The sequence below is a fragment of the Protomyctophum bolini genome, assembly GCF_963924005.1.
Source record: "Protomyctophum bolini genome assembly, chromosome: 1".
Taxonomy (NCBI): Eukaryota; Metazoa; Chordata; class Actinopteri; order Myctophiformes; family Myctophidae; genus Protomyctophum; species Protomyctophum bolini.
Window position 1 is genome coordinate 21,578,495 of NC_137862.1, and position 23,635 is coordinate 21,602,129.

At 45.0% G+C, this 23,635-nt stretch overlaps 1 protein-coding gene across 3 annotated transcripts in view; it reads left to right on the forward strand.

The window, feature by feature from the left end:
• kctd15b (potassium channel tetramerization domain containing 15b) overlaps window positions 1-23,635 on the forward strand; it is a gene marked incomplete at its 5' end in the record, with an annotated part of 41,754 nt that overhangs the window by 12,290 nt on the left and 5,829 nt on the right. For all 3 annotated transcript variants that reach the window (XM_080772209.1, XM_080772210.1, XM_080772208.1), the window contains one exon: window positions 9,754-10,059. In XM_080772209.1, coding sequence (XP_080628335.1) covers window positions 9,754-10,059 — 306 coding nt within the window. The remainder of the gene's footprint in view (window positions 1-9,753; window positions 10,060-23,635) is intronic.

The window sequence follows — 23,635 nt, forward strand, 5'->3', positions numbered from 1 at the left end:
GGGCGTTCAGTTTAGGCACACAGTTTAGCCATACAGTTTAGGCTGTGTAAAGCAAATGTTTCCTCGGCTGCATCCGATTGGCCAAAGTGTCTCTGGCTGGCATTGATTGGACATTCTATTCACAGCTGTAACTTTCAGCCAATCGGTGACCTGCATGATACTGTACTTGGTTCTGCTCTTCTGTTACAATCCTGATCACAGTAAAGCCAAAGGGAAACGGTTGGGAAGAATTTGACTACATTTCAATAGATTTAAATGACTATGAACCAAAGGCTTGCATTAATATGGAGCAAATGTAATACGAGATCTAAAAAAAGAAAGCAATTTAGGTCAAAATTATCTGGATTTATGTAAAATAAGTGGCCATGGTTGTAAATGGATGTTGTACAAAATGACACATAATTATTGGGACACCATTATGGTTCCTTTAACCCATTTAGGCCTGACGTCGTTTTTTTTTTAATGTATTTTCTTCTGAAAAACCTCATGTTTCTATATCAGTGGTTATCAATATTTCATGTCAAGAACCTGAAAAATTATGTGTAATTGGCCACCGACCCCCATCTGAAAATGTCGTTCCAGGGACCCCCAGAAGCAAAGATTTTAGCTAAAAACGTCCGCTCGACCTACAAGTTCATAGCTATGAGCTTGTAGATTTGCTATTTTTCAATAGCTAAAGTATAACATAATGCTTTAAAACACCAAAAGGGGTTCCCGCCCAAAATGGGTTAAAGTAAATGTATCCTACGTTTTGCCATCTCTGTAAGAGCATCAGCTAAATGCCTACGATATGTAAAATGTAATTGCTTTACTGTAGATTAGAATGGAGAATATGTATTTATTGGTAGTTGCATTGCCATACTGTGTATATAAAAAGTGGTCCATATATCATATTTGCAAGACAAATTATGCATTTAGCAGACACTCTTACCGAGAATGACTTTCAAAGTGTAAGATCAGATTAAGTGACGTGAACACTAGTTAACAAGCAACGTGGCAAATGGTCATGTACTGTACTGTACGAAGGGACAGAACACAATTAAGTTCTGCAACTTAACATCTAAATAACATAATTAACATTAGTGATCAAGCTAATTGTATAAATCTGTCTAAATAATATATGCCTAATAGCCTATACATATAGCATTTGTGAACAAGTGACCAACATAATTCTGCATAGTGTAACTACAGTAGCATCTATCCAATTAACAGGTATGTGATACAAGGAAATAAGGAGTGCTATGGGGGGTGAGGTAGATTCTGAAGAGGTGAGCTGCAGTCCTGACTGAGGGGTGAAGTCTTTCCACAGCCCGGAGGCATCAGAGTCTTGGTTGCTTGGAGCATTTAGAGTCTTGGTTGCTTGGAGCATTTACAATTTACATTTTCCCCATTAAGAACCACCAGCAGCAAACATTTCCCCAACACTGTTGCCAGTATACTCAATAAGATCTCCCACGACGTACATATTATTGTTGTTCCACGCCCACTCGACTGTCAGGCAGAGCTGCAGTCGCTCCCAGGAACGCACATTAGAGCTAAAACAACACTTCTCTGGCGTCATTCTGATGTGAAACCGCTATAAAACAACCGACTAAACCACAAGATTGCACACATACCCACAGATACAACTATACTAGAAAAGTGGCAAAGACAAAACCAACTTTGTAGCCAACCTAATTAATTAGCTTTAGCAAATAAACCCAATGAAAGGACGTTTCCTTCTAGGAATTTGAAAACAGGTCTATTGTGACTGATCATGTGAGGATTCCAAAACGATACAGTCACGACAATGACTTTATGTGTCGCTGTACAGGCAGTGTGCATTGAGTCAACCAAATTAACACTTTCAGGGCTTTAAATTGTTTAATCCAATGTTCCCCCCTGCATAATACGCTAAACCCACTATTTGTTGTTTAATTCGCCGTTTAAAAATAATTAAAAAGAAAGAGCGGATTTGTCGCGGACCTGGTGATGAGGCCGTCGCGTTATGATGACGAAACCGGAAATCAAGCCATGCTCTCGGCTGCTAGGGCTTCTGGGAAAATGAGCTCAATGCAAGTGAACGAGGGGTTTGTTTGAACATGCTGTGGAGGTGGTTCTTGTCTCGCATTGTAATGGCGGCCTGTTTTTCTCTTCAACAACAAACCATCTGACTATTTTTCGCCGGATTTTCGTCCAACAAAGCTGCAAATACTTCGGCGTATGCTCCAAAGGCAATCTAGGCAGCGTATAATATTGAATTAAATAGCGGGGAACGCGGGTTACGCAGTAGAACTGTTAATGAATGAAACCCCGGGCCGCAATCATGACCATGGTTGGTCAAGGCTCAGTCAAGGCTGATGATGTTTGTTTTCTTCCGAAAAAGGTTCACGTGATAGGGATGTGACGAATCACGTAAGGATACAGCGTGACTGATTAGACCCAATTAGGAAGCAAACATTTCCAATGACATAAGCCTATACAAGTACAAGTACAACTATGGAAGCTACTGTATAGTGAAAATGTGACATATTAGTGTGGATGTAGCCTCAGTATACTCTGGCATTATGGCCATTTGTATCAGCCTTTTCCGTCTTTGGATTCCCAAAACAGAGGGTTACTGTACACTGCACTGTACACGTTTTGTTGCAGGCTTAACAGTGAACTTAAGCACAAAACAATCATTTTCTTCTCCCTCTCTTCAACTCATTTTTAATTGATTCTTTTTTTTTTTTTTTTTTTTTTATCCCACGATTTTGTAACCCGTTTTTCACCCCTGTGTCAATCATCTACTGTGATCCTGGGCTCTACACACCCTCCGCCAACATGGGGAGAGCAACGGACTTAACTCATGCTCCCTTCATGCCTGAGTGTCCAAGTTGCTCCTTTACACCTGACAGGGGGGAGTTTCCCCCATATTTTTGGGTCACAATTTTGTACACAGGTCCCAAAACTAAGTACATACTTCTCACAGCTGCTGTACAACGCTTGGTGACCTTAAACGTGCCAGGAATACACACATGCATGCATCCAAATTAACCTAACCTTCCACAGCACTGTACTCCACACATCCATTTACCTGTTACCTGTAAATATAACCAAGCCATCACGGTATTTTGGGAATGAAATATGAAATCATTTTTGATACAAACAGACTGGAGGTAGGAAAGGGGAAGGAGGAGAGGAGAGGAGGAAAGCGCGGCTAACTGGAGCATGGCCCTGCGATGTGTGCCAATGCCCTGAGCTGTTGTTTTTCCCTCTGAAGCCTATTTCTATAGAGGTGAACACAGGTGAAATAGCCTGTATACCCCCTTGCTCTGCCCGCTCTCTGATGGCTGACTCCCACACACACACTGAAACCAACACAGCCAGCTCTCTCTGGCACCCAGAGGTCTTGGCTGGGAGAGATCCACTGCTGGAGCTCTGGCTGCCGAAGACACAGAAAGCAACTGGGGTGGCTGTGGTAATTAGTCTGGCGGAAAGGTGATGCAGCTCATTAATTAAGTTAAATAACACACACACGCACGCAATCATACGCTACGCAGGTGATGTTTACCGTGTATCTTTGAACAGTACGCAGCACTGCACACAAACACACACACGCACACACACACACACACACACACACACACACACTCACTAACACACACACACACACACACACACACACACACACACACACACACCTTGATAGCCATCACTTGATGGATGCTTTTGTCCAAAGCACCTTTCCACAGTGCCGCAGTCTCCCAACGAGGCCGTCCATTTTTAGCATGGGCGGTCCCAATGGGGAAACAAACCCCCCTACCATGGCACTGTCATGCTCAGGTCCACCCTACCATGCACAGGACAAGACACACACAGGTACATGCATATTCGCATGCACGCACACGCACACACACACACACACACACACACACACACACACACACACACACACACACACACACACACACACACACACACACACACACACACACACACACACACACACACACACACACACACACACACACACACACACACACACACACACACACAGGCCTACATGCATGGCCACACACACACACACACACACACCTTGGTATATCTAGGTCATTAGAGCTGGTTAGCTCATATTAGCCCACTGTGGCAGTGCACACCTGGCTCGTGTTTTTACAGCGTGAATGAAAGAGCTCCTGTGCTAAGGCCTATAGCGAGCACACAACATGGACCCCCCCTGTTATGGTTCAATACTGTCTTTGGCAACACTGCAGATTGCAGTCACCACTTAAACTCTATACGCTATAGGCTACTTTGTCGGGGAGGGTCCCAAAGGGGTCTATAGCCTACTTGAATATAGATATTTTATCTATTTAGAATGTATGTAGTCTCACGTAGCCAGACAACTATTCCACAATCTCTGAAAGCTATCAAGTCTGGAACTACACCTCCCAAAATCGGAGTTAGGAAGTTGGCATCCGTTCGTCATTTTGGTTCACGAAAATATATTAAAAAATATCTTTGTTTTATTTTTTAATTTCCATTTCTGCTGCATTTCCGCTTTCCCCCTTAATTATCAAAAGAGCTTCCGTGCTCCACACTGTATGGCTGGAAGCATTTGGAAATTGTGGGAGACAACAGTTAAGCCACGCGAGACTTGAATGTATGTAACGCTAGCAGGAATTAAGACTAAACTGAAATAGAGTACCCAAGTCCTGACGTCAGTCACGTCACTCCCACCACATCACTCCCGCCACATCACTCCCGCTACATCACTCCCGCTACATCACTCCCGCTACATCACTCCCGCTACATCACTCCCGCTACCCATGGCTCATGGAAGTACAGTATATATATTTTTTTCACAGTCAGTTGATTCTGCACATCCATATGAGTAAAATCGCTAAAATTGCTCTACTATACAGATTGGTTAAAATAGTGTTGTAATCATTAAAATAAGTTCCAGATTGCAGTTTTAAATGTTTATTATTCTTACCAAGGAAAACAACTTACCTTTCAGCTCTACACAGTAATAATTATCTATTTTTACAATTTCAGAGTTAAAGGTTTTACTATGATTTGACTGTGTATTCTACTGTAATGTGCATGTCCTTTCCTGTGGGAAATGTTCATGATTATTCTGTTTAAGGGTAACTAGGCGAGGCTGATCGCGCTATAGCTAGAAGCCAGAGGGCAAACTCTGAGGGCTTGTGCAGTGAAGTCTGGGCCAGAGCCAGACCTCCAACAGCAGTACAACACTGAGAGGGTACAACTGGAACCAAACTGGAACTCTGTGGGTCCATGTGGTTCCATTTGTACCCTCTCAGACACTGAGGATTTTATTCTGTGTTCTTTTCTTTTGGGGAAATGACAACCTGAATTGGTTTTGATTATATTTGTGGGAGTTGCTCTCTCTCGCCCATCCCTCCCCAACCACACGACTCCCTCTCTCTCACCCATCCCTCCCCCAACCCCACGACTCCCTCCATGTGAAGTCTTGACAGTCCAATCAGGCACCATGGCCCAACACAACGCGTCAGACCTCATTGTTTCAACTCATTACTCCCCCCCCCCCCCCCCCACGAACACGCACAGTAGCACGCACACACACACGCATGCGCGCACACACACACACACACCAAACTCCCCCTCCACACACCAAATAAAAAGCCAGCGTTGATCTGCATACCTTTCAATTTGCGTGAAGTCGGAAAAAGCAGGAGGGGTGAGAAAAAAAAATGCAAATAGTGCGAGGCAGAATTGAGCATGTCCTTATCTGAACACAATCAGGCCTCCCGTCGCCCCAGGGCCGGCCGCGGTGCGCTGCTGGCAGCCACGGTGCTGCTGTGTGTTTTACTAAACCAACGTGAAAGTCTGAGCAGAATAGAAAAAGAAAGGAGCACATTTTCTTTTAGCATGCATCACTGCATCGAAATATTCACCATTTTAATACCGCTCCGACTTTCGTCTCATTATTCAAACTACAATTAGTCACGTGTAAGTGTGTAAGCAATGCGCAGTCAGAAGCATGAGGGTACGTTTGTGAGGTGTTTTGTGTTATGCCATTTCTGTGTTAAGGGACTTTACGACTTCTATATACCCAAATACTATATTTTCTGACGTTTGCGCCACGCTAAATGGTTCTATTTGTCACAGGTCCACTGTATTAGATATGCTTTTTGGAATGGATGGGAATTTATTGTGTCGGTTATTGAATGGAAAAACTGAAAACCACTGAATTGTGTGTCACCACAGTTCCCAGATACGACATGTGGATTTTTTTTGTATTGCAGTGCAATGTGAGTGCTTGTAGATCAGCTATTTCCGCTATTGAAATGAAATGTTTGCCTATATTGAAGTGGACTACCCAAAATCGGGACGGCATATTTAAAGGGTCATTATTTTGAAACTAACAAGTCTGACTAGACACTGGACTGGGGATTGAGGGAGGGGGTGGGCGGGGTGTATTGTCTCATAGAGCTGCCAACAGTATCATTACTACTAGCAGTGGTATTGTAGAATTAATAGTAGCAGGACAACAGCAGTACCTAGAAAGGTGTGGTCCGTGGGAACTCATATCTCCACCAGGCCCGGTGGCCTAGCCAGGGCTATGTAAGTTGTGGGTTGCAGACAGTCGTCAGGACCTGAGGAAACTGCAGGGGGACATAGCATTCCTATGACATACTGTACGGCTAAACCTTTCGCATGAGTGGCACAAGTGAAAGTGCTTTGGGGCGTCTTACTGGTAGTAATAGTAGTGGTGGTAGCAGTAGTAGTAATAGTAGAAGTAGACTGTTGTTTTCCACACAGCTCCAAATTGACTAAGGTGCCTTGCAGACAGGCCCCAGTTAAAAACATATCCATCCATGGCTTCAGACCTGTGAAGGATGAGGAGCTACACTTTGATACAGAGCGCCGCCCGAAGGCAAGCGTCTCATTGTGCGTTTTGTCAGCTACAGCGAGAAAGGACCAGGAGAGAGGGAACGAGAGGAGAGAGAGAGGAGAGGAGGAGGGAACCCCCCCCCCCCCCCCAACACCACACACACACACACACACACACACACACACACACACACACACAGCGTGACATCCCTTTAATATTCTATCATCTTGAATATTAGACTGCAAGTTTAAGATGTGTTGCATCAGCCCTCAATTCAGCTCAGACAGGTTTTGGGGTGTCATATTGGAGTTCACTCTAAGATGAAGGGTGATACATGAGGGGTTAAAAGGTTGGGGGGGGGGGTTGGTGAGTGGAGCTTTTACAGGCTTGTTCTTCACAACAGAGGCATCAGTGTGTCAATGGGCCGGGCCGCCCGCTGCCACAACGTCCCGTCTCTGTACCCAGCAGGGCTCCAGAGAAAAGGTCTGGGTCCCCAACCACCCCATCCTTGTTAGCTCCCAGCACCCACCACAGACAGTGATGATGCAGTCCACACACACAAATATCACTCCAAAAGCAGTTTTTAAAGTCTCAGTATAACACAGTAAGTAGCATAAAGTTTAGTATAAACTAAAGGTAAGAAAGCCAAGATGTCCAACTTAAAATTTTATGTATGCTATGAAAAGCTTGATCAGACACGGGTGGCATTAGCCTGATGGGCATCATGGTATAGCAACACATCAATGTCACGCTAAAGGTGGCCTTTGCCTTCAGTGCGGGAAGTGCATTAAGGGGAAATCAAGTTACCAGACTGATAACTGTATTTCACCCCCTACCATTGCATACAATAAAACAAACTGTAGCCGAGAGCCAAGGAACACAAACGTAATTTTAAGAATAAACTATGAAAGCAAGCAAGAGCTAACCATGAGCAAAGACATGGATTAAGCCGTCTTTCTTTGTCACTGCGAAACACTAATCAGAAACACAGCTTCATTAATTACTAATTGCTTCACAAGATGGATTTACAACATTTTAGTGACATTTTCCTCCAATTAAATCATGTTGTAATAGGAGCTTAACATCAGGCCACAAGTCACATTACCATAAAAATCCCCTCCACGCAAGGAATACATTAAAATTCTCCTCGGCTCATGAATTGTCCTCATGTCCCCATGTGCTCACACCATATCATTCTCCTATCACCTCCTATCTGCCTCCTCAAACAGTGAACCTCCTTCGACTCTTCCTCCTCTGTATTTTCTATGGTAGTGCTGAATGATGGTACCATCTGGTCTTGTGGGAAATTAGAGAGAAGAGTGCCGGGGCAAATGGCCCCCAGCAAAGGCCCAGCCCGAAGGGGGGGGTTGTCAGGCAATCTGCTGCAGACTCTGTCTGCACACAGGAATGCTCTCCATCCCACTTCACTGGAGCCTTGCTGACGGCCTTGCTGGAGTCAGCTTTGCTGAAACATGCTAATGGATAGCCCGGCTCAGCCAAAAGCTACTGCAACAGCAGTTGTTGGCACCGCTTGGCTTATTGAGACAGACGTCCCGTGGATGAGACCCCACAAACATGTGTGAGAACCATGCTCAGTTCCATGAGATACTCTGCGTAACTAGAGGACAAACAAAGGTCATGCTAGGTCATGCTAGCTCTGCTAGTGGTGATGCTCTAAGGATGGCGAAGTCAGTTGGTCTATCCAACACTTTGTCTGCCCAACACTTTAGTGCCAAGCAAGATATCTCACAAACTGCAGGCTGGCTTCCCATGAAACGTAGTGAGTGCATGCATGCTCCCGGATGGATGAGCCCTAACCATCTGAGTGACCCTATGACCTTTCCACTAGCTTAGCCTTAGTCTAATTATGGTAGGCCTTTATTTTACTTATAAGCTGTTGCTTTGGTTTACAATTAGTTAATCCTTCAGTTAATATACACGATAGATAGATAGATAGATAGATAGATAGATAGATAGATAGATAGATAGATAGATAGATAGATAGATAGATAGATAGATAGATAGATAGATAGATAGATAGATAGATAGATAGATAGATAGATAGACAGATAGACAGATAGATAGACTGATAGACACACACAGGGGTAACCTTTTTGGGCTGGTTCTCAGATAAGTACCTGGAGATGTAGCTTGCGGTAATGATTAGTCAACACTATTTATATATATCTAAGTCTACTTACAGGATGTAGATAGATAGATTTGTAGTACGTGACACCAGAGCTCGTAATGGGGCTTGCTTCTTCAAGAGTGCCTGACTGTATGCACCGGAATGTTATATCAGGATTCTCAGGAAGTAAATTCCCGTCCTAGCGGCCCCAGCTCTTGGTACGCAAAAGTGCCTCCATGCCTTTGATCTGCACGCATTTTGACGACGGATGCGCACTGGCACACCAGTTATGTGCAACCCTGGCCAGTTCCAAATTGCAGCTCTAAAAGTGTTCTTTTAGAGCGGTTTTGAAAGAGAGTAGGGATTCACACTTCTTTATGGCGGTTGGTAGAGCATTCTACATTGGTGGCATATAGCAGGATAACAAATTGAAACCCTTGTTCGTGCCAAATCTGGGTTGAACGTGATCTGTAGAGCTCCCTCTGATATTGTGGACTTGACGTTTTTGAAGTAGTTAGACAGGTACATGGGTGTCACTATGGAGTAGTGTATCCTGTAGACTAGGCATATTGCAAGTTGCTGTACTCTGTCTTATACCCTGAGCCATCCCACCCTAAATGGGTTCTAGATGGAAGGCCAAGAAGTAGCTTGGCAAGTTCAAACCATTTTGTAGCTATAGTCAGGCTTTTAGACTTTTAGCCAACATAATTCCGATGACTCCCTGGTTCAATTACACTCAAGTGATCCAATCTCTCTCTCTTTCTTTTACCTGTATTCTCAGGATTTCCGCCTGCTGTATGAGGAGGCGCGTTATTACCAGCTGGCGCCCATGATCAAAGCGCTGGAGTGCTGGAAGCAGGATGGCGAAAACCGAAGGTTGTCCACGCCCTGTGACTGCCTGGTGGTGCGCGTCACACCCGACCTGGGCGAGAGGATCGCCCTCAGCGGGGAGAAGGTCCTCATCGAGGAGATCTTCCCCGAGACTGGAGACGTCATGTGCAACTCGGTCAACGCCGGCTGGAACCAGGACCCCACGCACGTCATCCGCTTCCCCCTCAACGGCTACTGCAGGCTCAACTCCGTCCAGGTACGCTGCTGGGGACCAGTGGGCTCCTCGTGCAATGCTGGCTGCCATGCTGGTCACTTCACACAACGATAGGCAAAATAGTAATGGCTCACTGAAGAAAAAGAGGAGAGATGTATAAAGGTAGCTTTCCACCGCACTTACGTCGGTAAGTGTTGGAAAACGCCTGTTGAATGGGCGCATGTTGTCGAATGTCGGATAGCAGCAGGTTTGTTCTAGAAAAGGACATCAGGCCATAGGCTATTTCTATCACTATAATAGCCGTCTGACGGTGTCTTGGGTGCATTAGTAACTATTTTATGAACCTTCCAACCGACTGATCTCCCGACTTAATTGGGGTAACCCAAAGAGACGTACAGCTGTATGGGTCTGATTAATTAGTTCTATAATGTAATAATCTGTTTTATCTGGTTTAATATGTAGAACTATGCCTCACAATGAAAGATCGCTCATGAAATGTATTTAGACAATCACGTTTAGATTCCCAATGGGATTTACACCAGCTATATTATTTATACTTTTATTTAAATCCCCTAACCATTGAGGATCAGATATGAATTGTCAAAGTACATTCTGGTACATCAGACAGAAGAATTGCACGGCGTCTTTATTGTTGGGATATCTGTGACAGTTTGTCGGCATCACCAGAGCAGTGGATGTGTGTAATGCCTGATTTATACCTACAGCCACATCACACCAGAGCAGTGGATGTGTGTAATGCCTGGTTTATACCTACAGCCACATGACACCAGAGCAGTGGATGTGTGTAATGCCTGGTTTATACCTACAGCCACATGACACCAGCGTGTAATTAAGAATTACCATTAAAAAAAAAAACCTATGCAACCCCCTCATGTTAGCTTGATTCCTGGCTCTGCCTTCACTGTCATGTCTAAAGAAACAAGTGCCATAAAATCTGGTAGAAAACGAAACCAAAAAACACATGGGTAACCCAAAGAGAAGGACAGCTGTATGGGTCTGATTAATTAGTTCTAAAACAAGCACCCATACGTTTTTCAGTATATCACCTTCGCTCCACGATTTTTTCACCCCATGCCACTTGTAATTACAATCGCACACTGGTGGCAGTGGTTACATAAGCCTTTGTTTTGTCAAAGAAGATTTGATGATCAGGTCTGGTGTCATTTAGTTGGCATTCCTCCAAAACGTCTGTACCTTCTGTTCTGTGGCATAAATAATTGCTAATTGCTTTAATAGCTGTTCATGAGGTAAGGTGCTCATAATAAGGCTACAGTAAATGATAGTTTAAAGTTACAATGAGTGCTGCCTGGTGTCTCAGCCAGTTAGTGCACAGACCATTATCATCTCTGTCGGGTGGAAACCTCATAATGTCCAAAAGTGTTACTTTTCAGGAGTTAAATGCAAAAGTAGCACACTCCTTTTGATACTTCTGTGTGACGCTGTAGTATGATCAAGTAGGGCGTTCATTTACAAACAAATCGGCGGCCATTAGGGGCTCAGAGTCTTGCTCAAGGACACGTCGACAATAACTCTGGGGGGGCCAGGGATCGAACTGGGAACCTCGCAATTCCCATCCGGCCGCTCTACCGGCCACTCTACCCCTAAGCCACTGCTATAGTATTAGGAGAGGTATTGTACTGTACTGTATGTTGTTCATCTGTAAGGTCAGCCGTGGGACATGGATTCTAACTCCACGATGAGTCAGTTGACTTGACTTTGGCTGTTGGCACATGTTGCCATTGTTCCACACCTTGTATTTATCCAGGAAAACGTCTGCTGAGTATGCCGTTTGTCGTTTGGCACCGCCCTACTTCACATTCATGCACATTGCACACTGCACACCTGGGAACTTCCCAAGGCAACCACTGTCTTATCTTGGCCACTGGGTAGCTTCACTGTAACTATAGGGGTTACAGTATACACTATAGCTTCCACAAGGAAGGGCCTTTGAACAGTAGGGAGTTTTAAGCCCAATTTATAGTCCATAGTACGATGGTATTGCTTGCCAAAAATAACTAACGAGCTAACAAAGTGTCGCATCGACACCCTCGCATGATGGATTATGAATTTAGCTTATCTCATTGACTTGTGCAGAACCCGGCTTCGCAGACTCAAACCAGCAACTTCCTTTCTCTATCCTTCTTTAACCAGCAGTTCTGCGGCTTTGCTCCCTGTCTGTGTCAAGGTTAGCCACACACAGGCAGGCCCCACTTCAAAAGCTGCCTATAAAATCAGCATGAATTGCTGCGCCATATTCATCCTGTGTGTTTCCAGGGAGACGAGGGAAACGTTACCCTTATTATAAGCTATAGCAGATAATAGCAGCTCTGATGTGGTCACAGGCAAGTTTGTCAAGAAACTTCCAGAGATAAACTGAACTGTAGGAGAACACATAACAGCCTCACACCACAGGCACACTCGCTGTAACACACCACAACGCCCGTAGCCATGCATAGTCCAACCAACACCTCCCTCTACACCCCCCAGAGCACTAGTGCTCTCCCAGGCAGGCGAGCCTCGCACTGACACCTCCACCTCCCCTCCTGCCAATGTGAGAGAGAGACCACCTCCAGCTCCCCTCCTGCCAGTGTGAGAGAGAGACCACCTCCCCTCCTGCCAGTGTGAGAGAGAGACCACCTCCCCTCCTGCCAGTGTGAGAGAGAGACCACCTCCACCTCGCCTCCTGCCAGTGTGAGAGAGAGACCAGCTCCACCTCCCCTCCTGCCAGTGTGAGAGAGAGACCAGCTCCACCTCCCCTCCTGCCAGTGTGAGAGAGAGACCAGCTCCACCTCCCCTCCTGCCAGTGTGAGAGAGAGACCAGCTCCACCTCCCCTCCTGCCAGTGTGAGAGAGAGACCAGCTCCACCTCCCCTCCTGCCAGTGTGAGAGAGAGACCACCTCCCCTCCTGCCAGTGTGAGAGAGAGACCAGCTCCACCTCCCCTCCTGCCAGTGTGAGAGAGAGACCACCTCCACCTCCCCTCCTGCCAGTGTGAGAGAGAGACCAGCTCCACCTCCCCTCCTGCCAGTGTGAGAGAGAGACCAGCTCCACCTCCCCTCCTGCCAGTGTGAGAGAGAGACCAGCTCCACCTCCCCTCCTGCCAGTGTGAGAGAGAGACCACCTCCACCTCCCCTCCTGCCAGTGTGAGAGAGAGACCAGCTCCAGGGATCCAGAGCCCGACTAGAGTGAGGCGGGACAAAAGCACCGTTTGGACTGAGGCCATGTTTTCGAAAAGAAACACGAGAAATGGGGGAGGAAAAAGAAGAAGAAGAAGTAGGGGGGAAATGATATGCATAATTCACGCTTTACTCCTTTTTAAGACTCGGTTCCTTTTTTTTTTTTGAAAATGAAAAAAAAAGACTCAAATGTAACACCGCCCGGGGCCAATTGAAATACATGTATTGCATTTTTTAATACCATACTTACAATTCCTCAAACAGCCTAAACCCGGTTTATACTTCTTTTATAGATTTTTAAATGACTTGCAATATAATTAATTGGCCGCATCAACTAACACAACATTTTCCTACTGTGTTTACCAGCGAGTCTGGTTGTGGTGCCTGTGCGTGTGTGTGCGTGCGTGCGTGCGTAAGTGCATGTGTACGTGAGTGGTGCACGTGCACGTGTCCGACTGACCGTCTTGCGGAGGGAAGGCTTTTTTTGGTTGTTCATTAGAGCATGGTCCTCTGAAGACAAGGTGAACTGAAAACCTTTTATCGTGTGTGTGTGTGTGTGTGTGTGTGACGTGTGTGTGTGTGTGTGTGTGTGTGTGTGTGTGTGTGTGTGTGTGTGAATGAGCGTGCGTACGTGTGTGACAGAACAGAAAGGGTAGCAGTCTCCTCAGGGTTTCCTGTTAGCCATGCCCCTGTTAGAGGAACAAGGACACGCTGTAGAGAGCTGCGAAGGCCTTTTGTCTCAGCGTGGACTCTTCTCACATAAAGAGGTGTTGGCTCTTTTACCTTTTTTCTTTTTACACAAACGCACAGAGATGCAAACTGTGTGTATACACACATAAGGGACGTATACAGTAAGTATAACGTATTAGTACACGGCAAAAATCAGAGAGTTCGACTAACCGCTTTCTCAACCTGGCATCCCTATTTTGTTATTATGGCCAAAGATATTTAAAAAAACAATGCTCTAAAACATTCAAAAATAATTAGCACAAAAAAAGAAACGTGAATGTAGATATAATAGCTCCTAACTTGTGGGATCACATCACGTTGTGGTGGGCTTGTAGTTCTTTCACTATTGGTCGTACAGCAAAGTACTGCCTGTATAAGGCCTTAAGTGGTTCAGTGGTTAACATTTTTACTGTGTACCCACAAAGACACAGAACACACACACAACATGCAACCACAAACAGGCACACAAATGAAGTGGCACGCACGCATGAGCACACACACACACACACACACACACACACACACACACACACACACATGACTCGTCGGGTGGAGGGCATGGTGAGCAGATGGAGGTGTATTTTTTTTTCTGTGTAAATGGAGATTTTTCTAAACAACTTATATTACTCATCCTGTCCTTTCTCATTGTTGCGTGAAGGTATGAGAAGGTTAGGAAAATAATCCTCATCTTACCCCAGCAGACAATGAGCCTGTGATCTTATTTCAGTCCCGGGACCCTGACCTAGGGGTATGTGGGACACGCACTCACGCACGCACGCACGCGCGCGCACACACACACACACACACACACACACACACACACACACACACAGCCACACCCTGCCCACAGGAGAACAACAGGGACAAAAAGTGAGAGGAAAACAGCGTGAGCGAGAGAAGAAGGACAGACGAGCAATTAAAAGATAGATCACTACCACATTTTTGGCCTGATTTGGATGCAGCCTTGACAAGAAAGGCACTTATGTGGAGTTAGGTACCCTAAGGTAGGTGAGTTTAGGAGTTAGGTACCCTAAGGTAGGTGAGTTTAGGCAGTGGCGTCAACTCCGTGGGTGCTCAGGAGCAGAAGCACCCACTGGCAAAATAATAAGCCAATAATAATAAGTTGCAGGGCGGGTGGGCACCTTAAAATATATAGGCTACTCTAAGGTGGGCACCCACTGTCGTTATAGGAACCTTCCACCACTGATAGGAGTTAGGTATCCTAAGGTAGGTCAGTTTAGGAGTTAGGTACCCTGAGGTAGGTGAGCTTAGGAGTTAGGTACTCTAAGGTAGGTGAGTTTAGGAGTTAGGTACCCTAAGGTAGGTGAGTTTAGGAGCCCTCGCTAAAAACTAAAACTAAAAAGCCTGATGAAAGGGAAAGGAACTGGTTGGAATAACGTGTTCCTTCCTCGCGCTGCGTCCTACCGGGAAGTCTCTCCCCTGTCACTCCTCATGCATTGAAGGAAGCATGCGCTCATTTCAGGCCTCTCCCCAGGTTGGCAGAGGGAGAGTAGCGTCCAGGATTACAGTTTAGGCAATTGGTACACGGTGAAAAATGAGTTACCAAATTGTGGCATTTTGAAAAAATCACTTATTTTAGAAGCTTTTTGAATGGCATGCTGGTTTCTGTTGATCACTTCATGCACAGCAGCAGCAGAGGAACAGAGAGGTCCTTCAGCCTAAAACATACACAGATCACAATGCGACAAAAACTGCGAATGCGAACTCACACATAAATACTACAGTGTAAATCATGGCCCCCTGAACTCTCAGGGCACTCTGAGGCACTCTTTGAGGCACTACCGTGAAATACAAATAACAATGCAAAAACTAGGCAGTTATATGTCGCTTGGCTACCACAGAGGAAAATGCATTGCATTATACCATAATGGTTTATTCCTCCTGTACCTACAGTGTGGCCTTTCTCCTAGTGTGACTCAAATCTCAGGGACCATGAAGACGAGTAAACAACAACTCCACCTTGGCAAATGATTCTCCATGAAGTCATGACGGGAATTTGGTGAATAATTCAAACCATCTGTACTCTGATGTAGGGCCAATGGGGTGAGCGAGAGAGAGAGAGAGAGAGAGCGAGCAGAGTAGAGTCACTTAACAGAGGGAAAACATTTAGCCAAAGAACCACAGAGGTGTGTACACGCACCTCCCAGAGCTGGAGTCAGGGGCCAGTCTGCTCCATACATCAATGTGATGGAGCACTCGGATCAGGCCAGAGCCGATCTGTCCTTCATCACAGTGACAGCGGAGGCACTCAGAGAGAAGGGGCCTCCGTGTCCCTTATCGCTGCTAGGGCAGGGGACACAACACGGCACACCACAGCCACTCTCTGATACACGTCACATTGCAAGTCCATCAATCCCCAGCCAGGTAGAGAGGAGAGAACAGGGATCATCAGAGCAGAACAGACTGTCACACAGGCTGTTTCTCTTGTTTGTGATCCCTGTGTAGAATGTGGAAGGCATGGCACAGCTGTGGAGGAGGCCTGTTTTCTGTGCAGGCTACTGTAGCTTGATGAGTATACTGTAGCATGCCCTGCCACACAATTAGACTGAAGCACACTCTAGCGCGCACCTTGTTTTATATTTTATACTCTGGTAGGTACCACGTGCTCTATATTGTAGCTCGGTGCAGTGGTTTTCAAATTACAGTATTTTTGCCCAAGGCCCAACAGTGGATCAAATCAAAATCTCAAGGCACACCTGTATTCATAGTGAAAATCAAAAGTACATTAAATAGATGATTCATAACTTTCTGTATAGTTGTATAGCAATAATACAGGGAACATAATGGACTCACCTCCTATGAATATTTAACTGGAACAGAACAAAAAAAATTGTGCATTAGCTTAACCATATTAACCCTAGCTGGCATCCTTATTTGGGGCAATCAAAATCTACCTCAAACTATTTCAGATTTGATAAAACAAACTAGGCCAATGTCTGTTGTCTCAGTCAGTGAGGTCATATTGATGACATCCAACTGATATGCCCAGACAACTATAACATTGTATGTCTGAGTTATATTTAAAGAACTAAAATAATAAAGGTAATGTACCTGCGTCAGTAATTCTTTATACTGTAAACAAACTGTATTGCAGACCAAAAAGGATAACATTTTAAAATTAAATTGCATATATCTTTATCTGACTTAAACTTGATCAAACAAAATAATTTAATTGGACAATCAATATATTTTAAAATACAAATGTCTCCAATGAGTCTCAGCCGGTGGTTTGCGACCCCACACTCGCCTAGGGAGTCCCACACAGCATCCGTCTATCGTCGGCTGCGGCCCCTTGGAGGAGGTCCCGGTCGGAGGCCCCTTGGAGGAGGTCCCGGTCGGAGGCCCCTTGGAGGAGGTCCCGGTCGGAGGCCCCGACCTGCCGGACGTGGCCTCCGACCGTGTACCCAACTCGCCTCGCGGGGGATTATAAACAATAAACTCCCTTCTTATCACCCAGTATAGTTATGTTTCATTCTCTTTCAATACTCATACCAGGACAGGAAATATATTTCTTCACAGTGTCACAATTACAGTCACTGCTCCTTGTCCATGCATAGTTAAACAACCCCCCTCCCTCTCACACACACACACACACACACACGCCACAGCGGTGGCTGCCGTGTTGTTGTGCACGATTCCTGTCACTCAGACCTCACCGTGCCCCGAGTGCCGGAGACACCATCTCAAAGAGCATAGTGTCTTCCCCCAGCACCTCCAGAGAGGAGCTGTAGTGATTGCAGCGCACACCGCTCCGGTTGCCATCAATATTACATTGTGCTCTTCTTGTTTTGTTCAATCCGTAAAGTCTCACCCTCTTTGATTTGTGCAACATCTTGCCTGCCGTGTGATCAAGACAACACACAATGCTGGGAGGTTAGTGGAGGGAGTCTGATGTATCACGCTCTCTGCTCATCCTCAGGGTGGGTGACCCAGGATTGAATGGAAGCTCTCCGAGAGTGAAGAGTGAAGTTTGTGTGTTTGGGATGACTACTTAAGTGCGTAGTCTGCATACAGTATGATATTTAATTATCTGCACAATCTGTCCTCATCTATAGGATTTTAGCTACCAAGAGGTTTTTTTATTGATTGAATACTTTATTAACAGTTCGCAAATAGTACAGTGGTACAATTATACGGCGGTGGCTCAGGGGTAGAGTGGCTGGATGGTAACCGCAAGGTTGCCAGTTTGAACCCGGGCTCCCCCAGAGTTAGTGTCAAAGTGTCCTTGAGAAAGACACTGAACCCCTAATTGCTCCTGATGTGCTGGTTTGTGCCTTGCATGTTTTCTGTTGCCATCGGTGTGTGTGTGAATGGGTGAATGTAATGCACAATCTAGGTAAAGCGCCTTGGATAAAGGCGCTATATAAATCCACCATTTATCATTTACCATTTTATACAATCGTGCTAAAAGGATAACCCTAAGGGCTTGTTTCCATTGTGGTCCTGTCCTGTGTATTCAATTCACAATTCACATCCAATGTGCACGCCAGATGTGCCGCTCAAACTTGTGTGTAATACCCACATTTAATACATTTACCCTAAAACACACAACTGCATGTTGGGAAGGACACAGCTTAATGTAGGGGGCACCGATTGCTGTACAACATCCCCCTCATGTTCTCACCACCCATTGCGGCTACACCACACACACTAACCTACACAATTCTCCACCCGCAACACAGAGACCTTATTGGTTAGCCCGCTCACATGCCGATCCCCACGCAGCAAAACACAGCTGTGATTGGCCTGCCAGCCACACACACACACACACACACACACACACACACACACATTTGAATTATTTTATTTGGATCTGCACAAGAGGCGTATACAGAATAGACCCAAACACTGGTCAGAATAAGGTTATACATTACATGGTCCAACCAAGCTGCTGCACATGCGCTTAACACACAGAGGGAAAAGAAGAGAAAGTATTAAAAAAAAAAATATATATATATATATATATATATATATATAGCACATTGTTGACATACTATATACTATATACACACACACACACACACACACACACACACACACACACACACACACACACACACACACACACACACACACACACACACACACACACACACACACACACACACACACACACTACCATCTATAAATCTTGGGTACTTGCCTGCTTCTCTGTAGTGCCTGGGAGGCTGGGATACGTGTTGGGATTGTTACTCCAATGTAGCCATCCTAGCTCGTTAGAAATGTTGATTTTGGTTGAGAAAGTGGTAAAGGGTTGTGTCTCCAAACAGTTTTGTGGTTGTGATTTCCCCACAAAGCTGGACCAGCTGTGTCCCTCTCTACTAATCACACTTTCATTCTTGCCTCTATTTCTCCAAGAATGGACAATTAAAGCAATTAATTATTCAAGCTGCTTACACTTTATTCATGTTTACATGAAGACTGTAGCATTTCAATCTGTCACTTGTCCACTCTGCTGCCCTGGTGTCACACTCAAATCTGTCCGTGTGGAAACACATAACCAAACCTAACAATCCTATTGTTACAACACTGAGCAACTCCCTTATCTCTCCTCTGACCTCAGCCACTTCTGTCAGGTGACCCAGGTAACCCATGGGACCCAGATGGTCTGATCAACCAACTTCCACCAAACTCCCCATTATTGAACTGGGAAGTTTGGAAGTTGGAAGGTAGCATTCTCACTGCAGCCAAGTCAATCACACAGCAATGGAAACTGTGTTGAGTGTGTGGAAGACTCGTTAGGGATCAAGGGAGATTAGGGGAAGCAAGTATTTAGCTCACATCCATTGCTTAAAACACGCAATGTGAGAGAGGAGAGGGTTGTCATGCGTCGAAGCCTGCCTGAGTTAAACGGCGAGTGATTAAACTTTGTTTACGAGTTGTTTGTTTGATCGCACAATGCCATCAAAGTGTTTATTTTTTTCTGTTTTCAGAGAAATGCAGGAAGGCTGCCCTCTTCAACGATAATAGTTGAGTGGGGAATCTGTATTGTGATTTTTAAGAGATGGTAGTTCAGTGTCGTCCACTCTGTTTAGCATTTAACAGTAGAGTGTCTGTGAAGTCTTTCTGAACCATTTTGAGATTTGGAAGTTGATTATCTTTGCCCGTGAAGCTCTCAGAAGGTTCCCCTTCAATGAATTTTCCTAAATATTCAATTCAAATCATCTGTTTTTAGTTTTAGTTTTTTTTCATCTGAAACATTTTCTAAATATGATTTTAGGCCTATTTGTTTTCTGTCATAATGACCCCTGCCACCCTTCCTCCCCCCCTAGTGGGGGGAGGAAGGGTGGCAGGGGTCCTTGGCAGCCCCTTGTTCAAGTTAAAGGCTCTACCCCACTGGAGACAGTAGCCAATAACATCACAGGGAAAAAAGGGTATTTTTGACCTGAATTCAGCTTGTGTGGTAGGTGGCCTTACTTCAGTCATGTGAGTTTAAATTTATTGAGGCATTGATTAGGAAAGACAGAGACAGGGAGGCACATGGGAGAGGGTTCTCATGCATGGGGTTTGATCATTGTGAGCGTTGTGATATACACTGTGAGCTTGTAGATCCGCTATTTCTTTTGATAATGTTCACCCCCAGAATATGGATGCTGGGATTGTGGTTAAAGTACAATTTTGTAAAGTACAAGTGGAACAAACATGACGGCTGCTGTAAGGTTGTTACCAATCCCTGCAATCACAAGTAGACTTATGTGGTATTATAGCGAACTGCAGCCGCACATTTCACTTTCCCAGAGACAGCTTTTAGTTTAATGTTGCCGTTGTGGGGATTAATGTTAGGACATTGTCCTGTGGACATTTAAACCTTTATATATCTTAATTATTCAGCGTAGCTGTTGATGCACCTCTGGCACTATTTCACCACATAGTCAGATCCAAACCTCAAGTTGTTTATAGTGCCCAAAAACCCCTTTTTTAACCATTACATTATACCCAGCCCAATCCAGACAGCACCAACTCTCTTCTCTAATAATATCCTTAAGTCTTATGAGTCGTCGTGCATTCATGATAAAAGTGTTCTGCTGCGAGTGTCTTTATTGATCAGCCCTGCCTCCTCCTCTGTGACCCAACGCCTTGCCGAACATGACAGAGTCCCATATGTGTTAAGGAGATGATGATGATGTGTGTGTGTGTGTGTGTGGGGGGGGGATGCAATGTGATGCAATGATCAAAGACGAGAGTGTAATATCATTTCCATAATCGTTAGGCTTTCCTCTCCTCCTCTCGTCTGTCGTGAATTTGGGAGGCGTTTGATGCTTGGGCAGGTCTCTTAATTAGTCATCTTTCTCTCTTATAAACCCACCATTAGCGGTTTGATTCATTCATCCCCCCCTTTCCTTTCCTCTCTCTGACAGAGCTACAGATTGGTTGTTGTTTGTGATTATTATTGCCCAGACAAATCTCCAGGCATCACAATTGGTTACCATCAAATGCTGCGTGACTCCAGAGTTGGCTGTGTTTGTATATTTACAGCTAGTTAAGTCTCAGTAATTAGGCCACAGAAATGTGAGCAACTATTCAATGTTACCTGCCATGCATGAGCTCTGAGTTGTGAGAGACAGCAGCACGTCAATTAGCCTGGCTGGGACATAGGTATGTCCTAATACCTACAGTTAAACTGTTGCCTGGCTGGGACATAGGTATGTCCTAATACCTACAGTCAAACTGTTGCCTGGCTGGGACATAGGTATGTCCTAATACCTACAGTTAAACTGTTGCCTGGCTGGGACATAGGTATGTCCTAATACCTACAGTTAAACTGTTGCCTGTATTGGTGCATTTTATACAAACATTGGTGACTGTATTTTACACACAAACGTCACATACACATTTGGCCTCATCAAAAGACTGAGCCAACAGGAATTTATCTTAGATCGCTCATGAATGCATTTGCGCAATGTGGTATTTATCAGTAAGTTTTCATATATCCGTTTGTTTATTTCACCAGTGCTCTAAATTGTTGGTATTGCATGCATACATGGCAAAAAACACAGAAATGTTTATATAGATGATTTGATGTGCAGCTGCCCCCCAGGCTTTATGCAACAATAAGTATACAAGAAACGTACAGTACCTTCAGATTTGGAGGATGATCGATCCAAGACTAAATGGATTGATCCACTGTATAAAAAAAGATCGCTGTCACCCCTACGGGGTAACATCCAGCCTTTTGTTTTCTGGAGCCGTGTGTGCACTACCATGAGTGGAACAAATAAATAATCAATGAATTCCAGTCAACGACATCTCTCCAATGCCGAATGTGTATATCGTGGCTGTCGGGCAGAAACCTCTTATCTCCGTATTTTAAAATAACTACTACTTGACCATGCTGCAGTGTCACACAAAAGTATCCAAAGTAGCATTCGAGCTTGCCGATCTGCTACTTTTTCTATTTTTGTTACAATTTTGGACATTTCCACCCGACAGAGACTTGACCGCCACATTTCAATCAATTTACAATCGATTGGTGTTTATCAGCATACGCACAGAAGGGAGGCCAACAAATGCTGACAAATCCAGTGGAATGAGCTAGTGGAGGCGTTGAACTATGAATGTTGTTCCTTCACACTTAAACACAGTGTCCTAATCCTCAGAGTGGGGAGACTGAAGGCTCCATCCAGGGGCCTCCTTCCCCTCACTCCTGTAATTAAGCCGGGATCACTCTTGTGTCTTCTATGCGTGCGTGTGTGCATGCGTTTGTGTTTATGCGATGCAGTGTATTTGTGCATGAACTCCTAGTGTCGGGCAGAAGCAGGTTTGCCCTGCAGAGCCAAACCTTTCATTTCCATGAATTTAGTGCACACTTTGTATAAAAGAAGAACTGGAGAGAGTATACCTGTAGGTAAACACACACAGCACTCCTCTCTCTGGGATTTAGATTCCCCCTTCCAAAAAAAGACCCCACAAGGATTAAATAGTAGCTGAGAGGAGGAATCGTGTGTAGTTTATGTGTAGTCTAACAGGTGTCAATTGTCTTTGTGTGTGTGTGTGTGTGTGTGTGTGTGTGTGTGTGTGTGTGTGTGTGTGTGTGTGTGTGTGTGTGTGTGTGTGTGTGTGTGTGTGTGTGTGTGTGTGTGTGTGTGTGTGTGTGTGTGTGTGCATGTGTGCGTGAGCGAGCGTGAATGAGTATATGCGTGCGTATGGGTTTGTGCAATCAGACTGGTGTATCTGTAATCATACCTACTTTCTGTTGATATGCTGTCGATATATCCACCTCACCTTGTGAGGTTGTCGATCGGCTATTCTCAGAGATGGTTCAACCCCACAATAACAGAAAACAGAAAAGATATGGGACAATTATAGAGTCCTGAGGGACTCCGGTCACCCACATTGGGTTTAAATGGTTAAAGAGGAACTCCACTATGCCAGCAGCCCAGCACACACAGTAAAAACCTTCTGAGAGGGTACAAATAGAACCTAATGTACCCTTATGGTTTAATGTGTAGACTCTGCAGCGCGCTCTCTCTCCCCTCTCCTTCTGACTCCCTGTGGCTTCTATCTTGCTTGAAGTCCAGGCTCCGATTGCCCCTGACTCTCATTCAGCACACGTCTGTCTCCTGCGCTTGCAGCAGCACCAGACCGCACTCCTCTCTCCTCACCCCAACCTCATTACTCAAATTAGGAGCCCTAGTTATCACCGCGCGCCGAGCTAGTCGACTCCCTAACACAC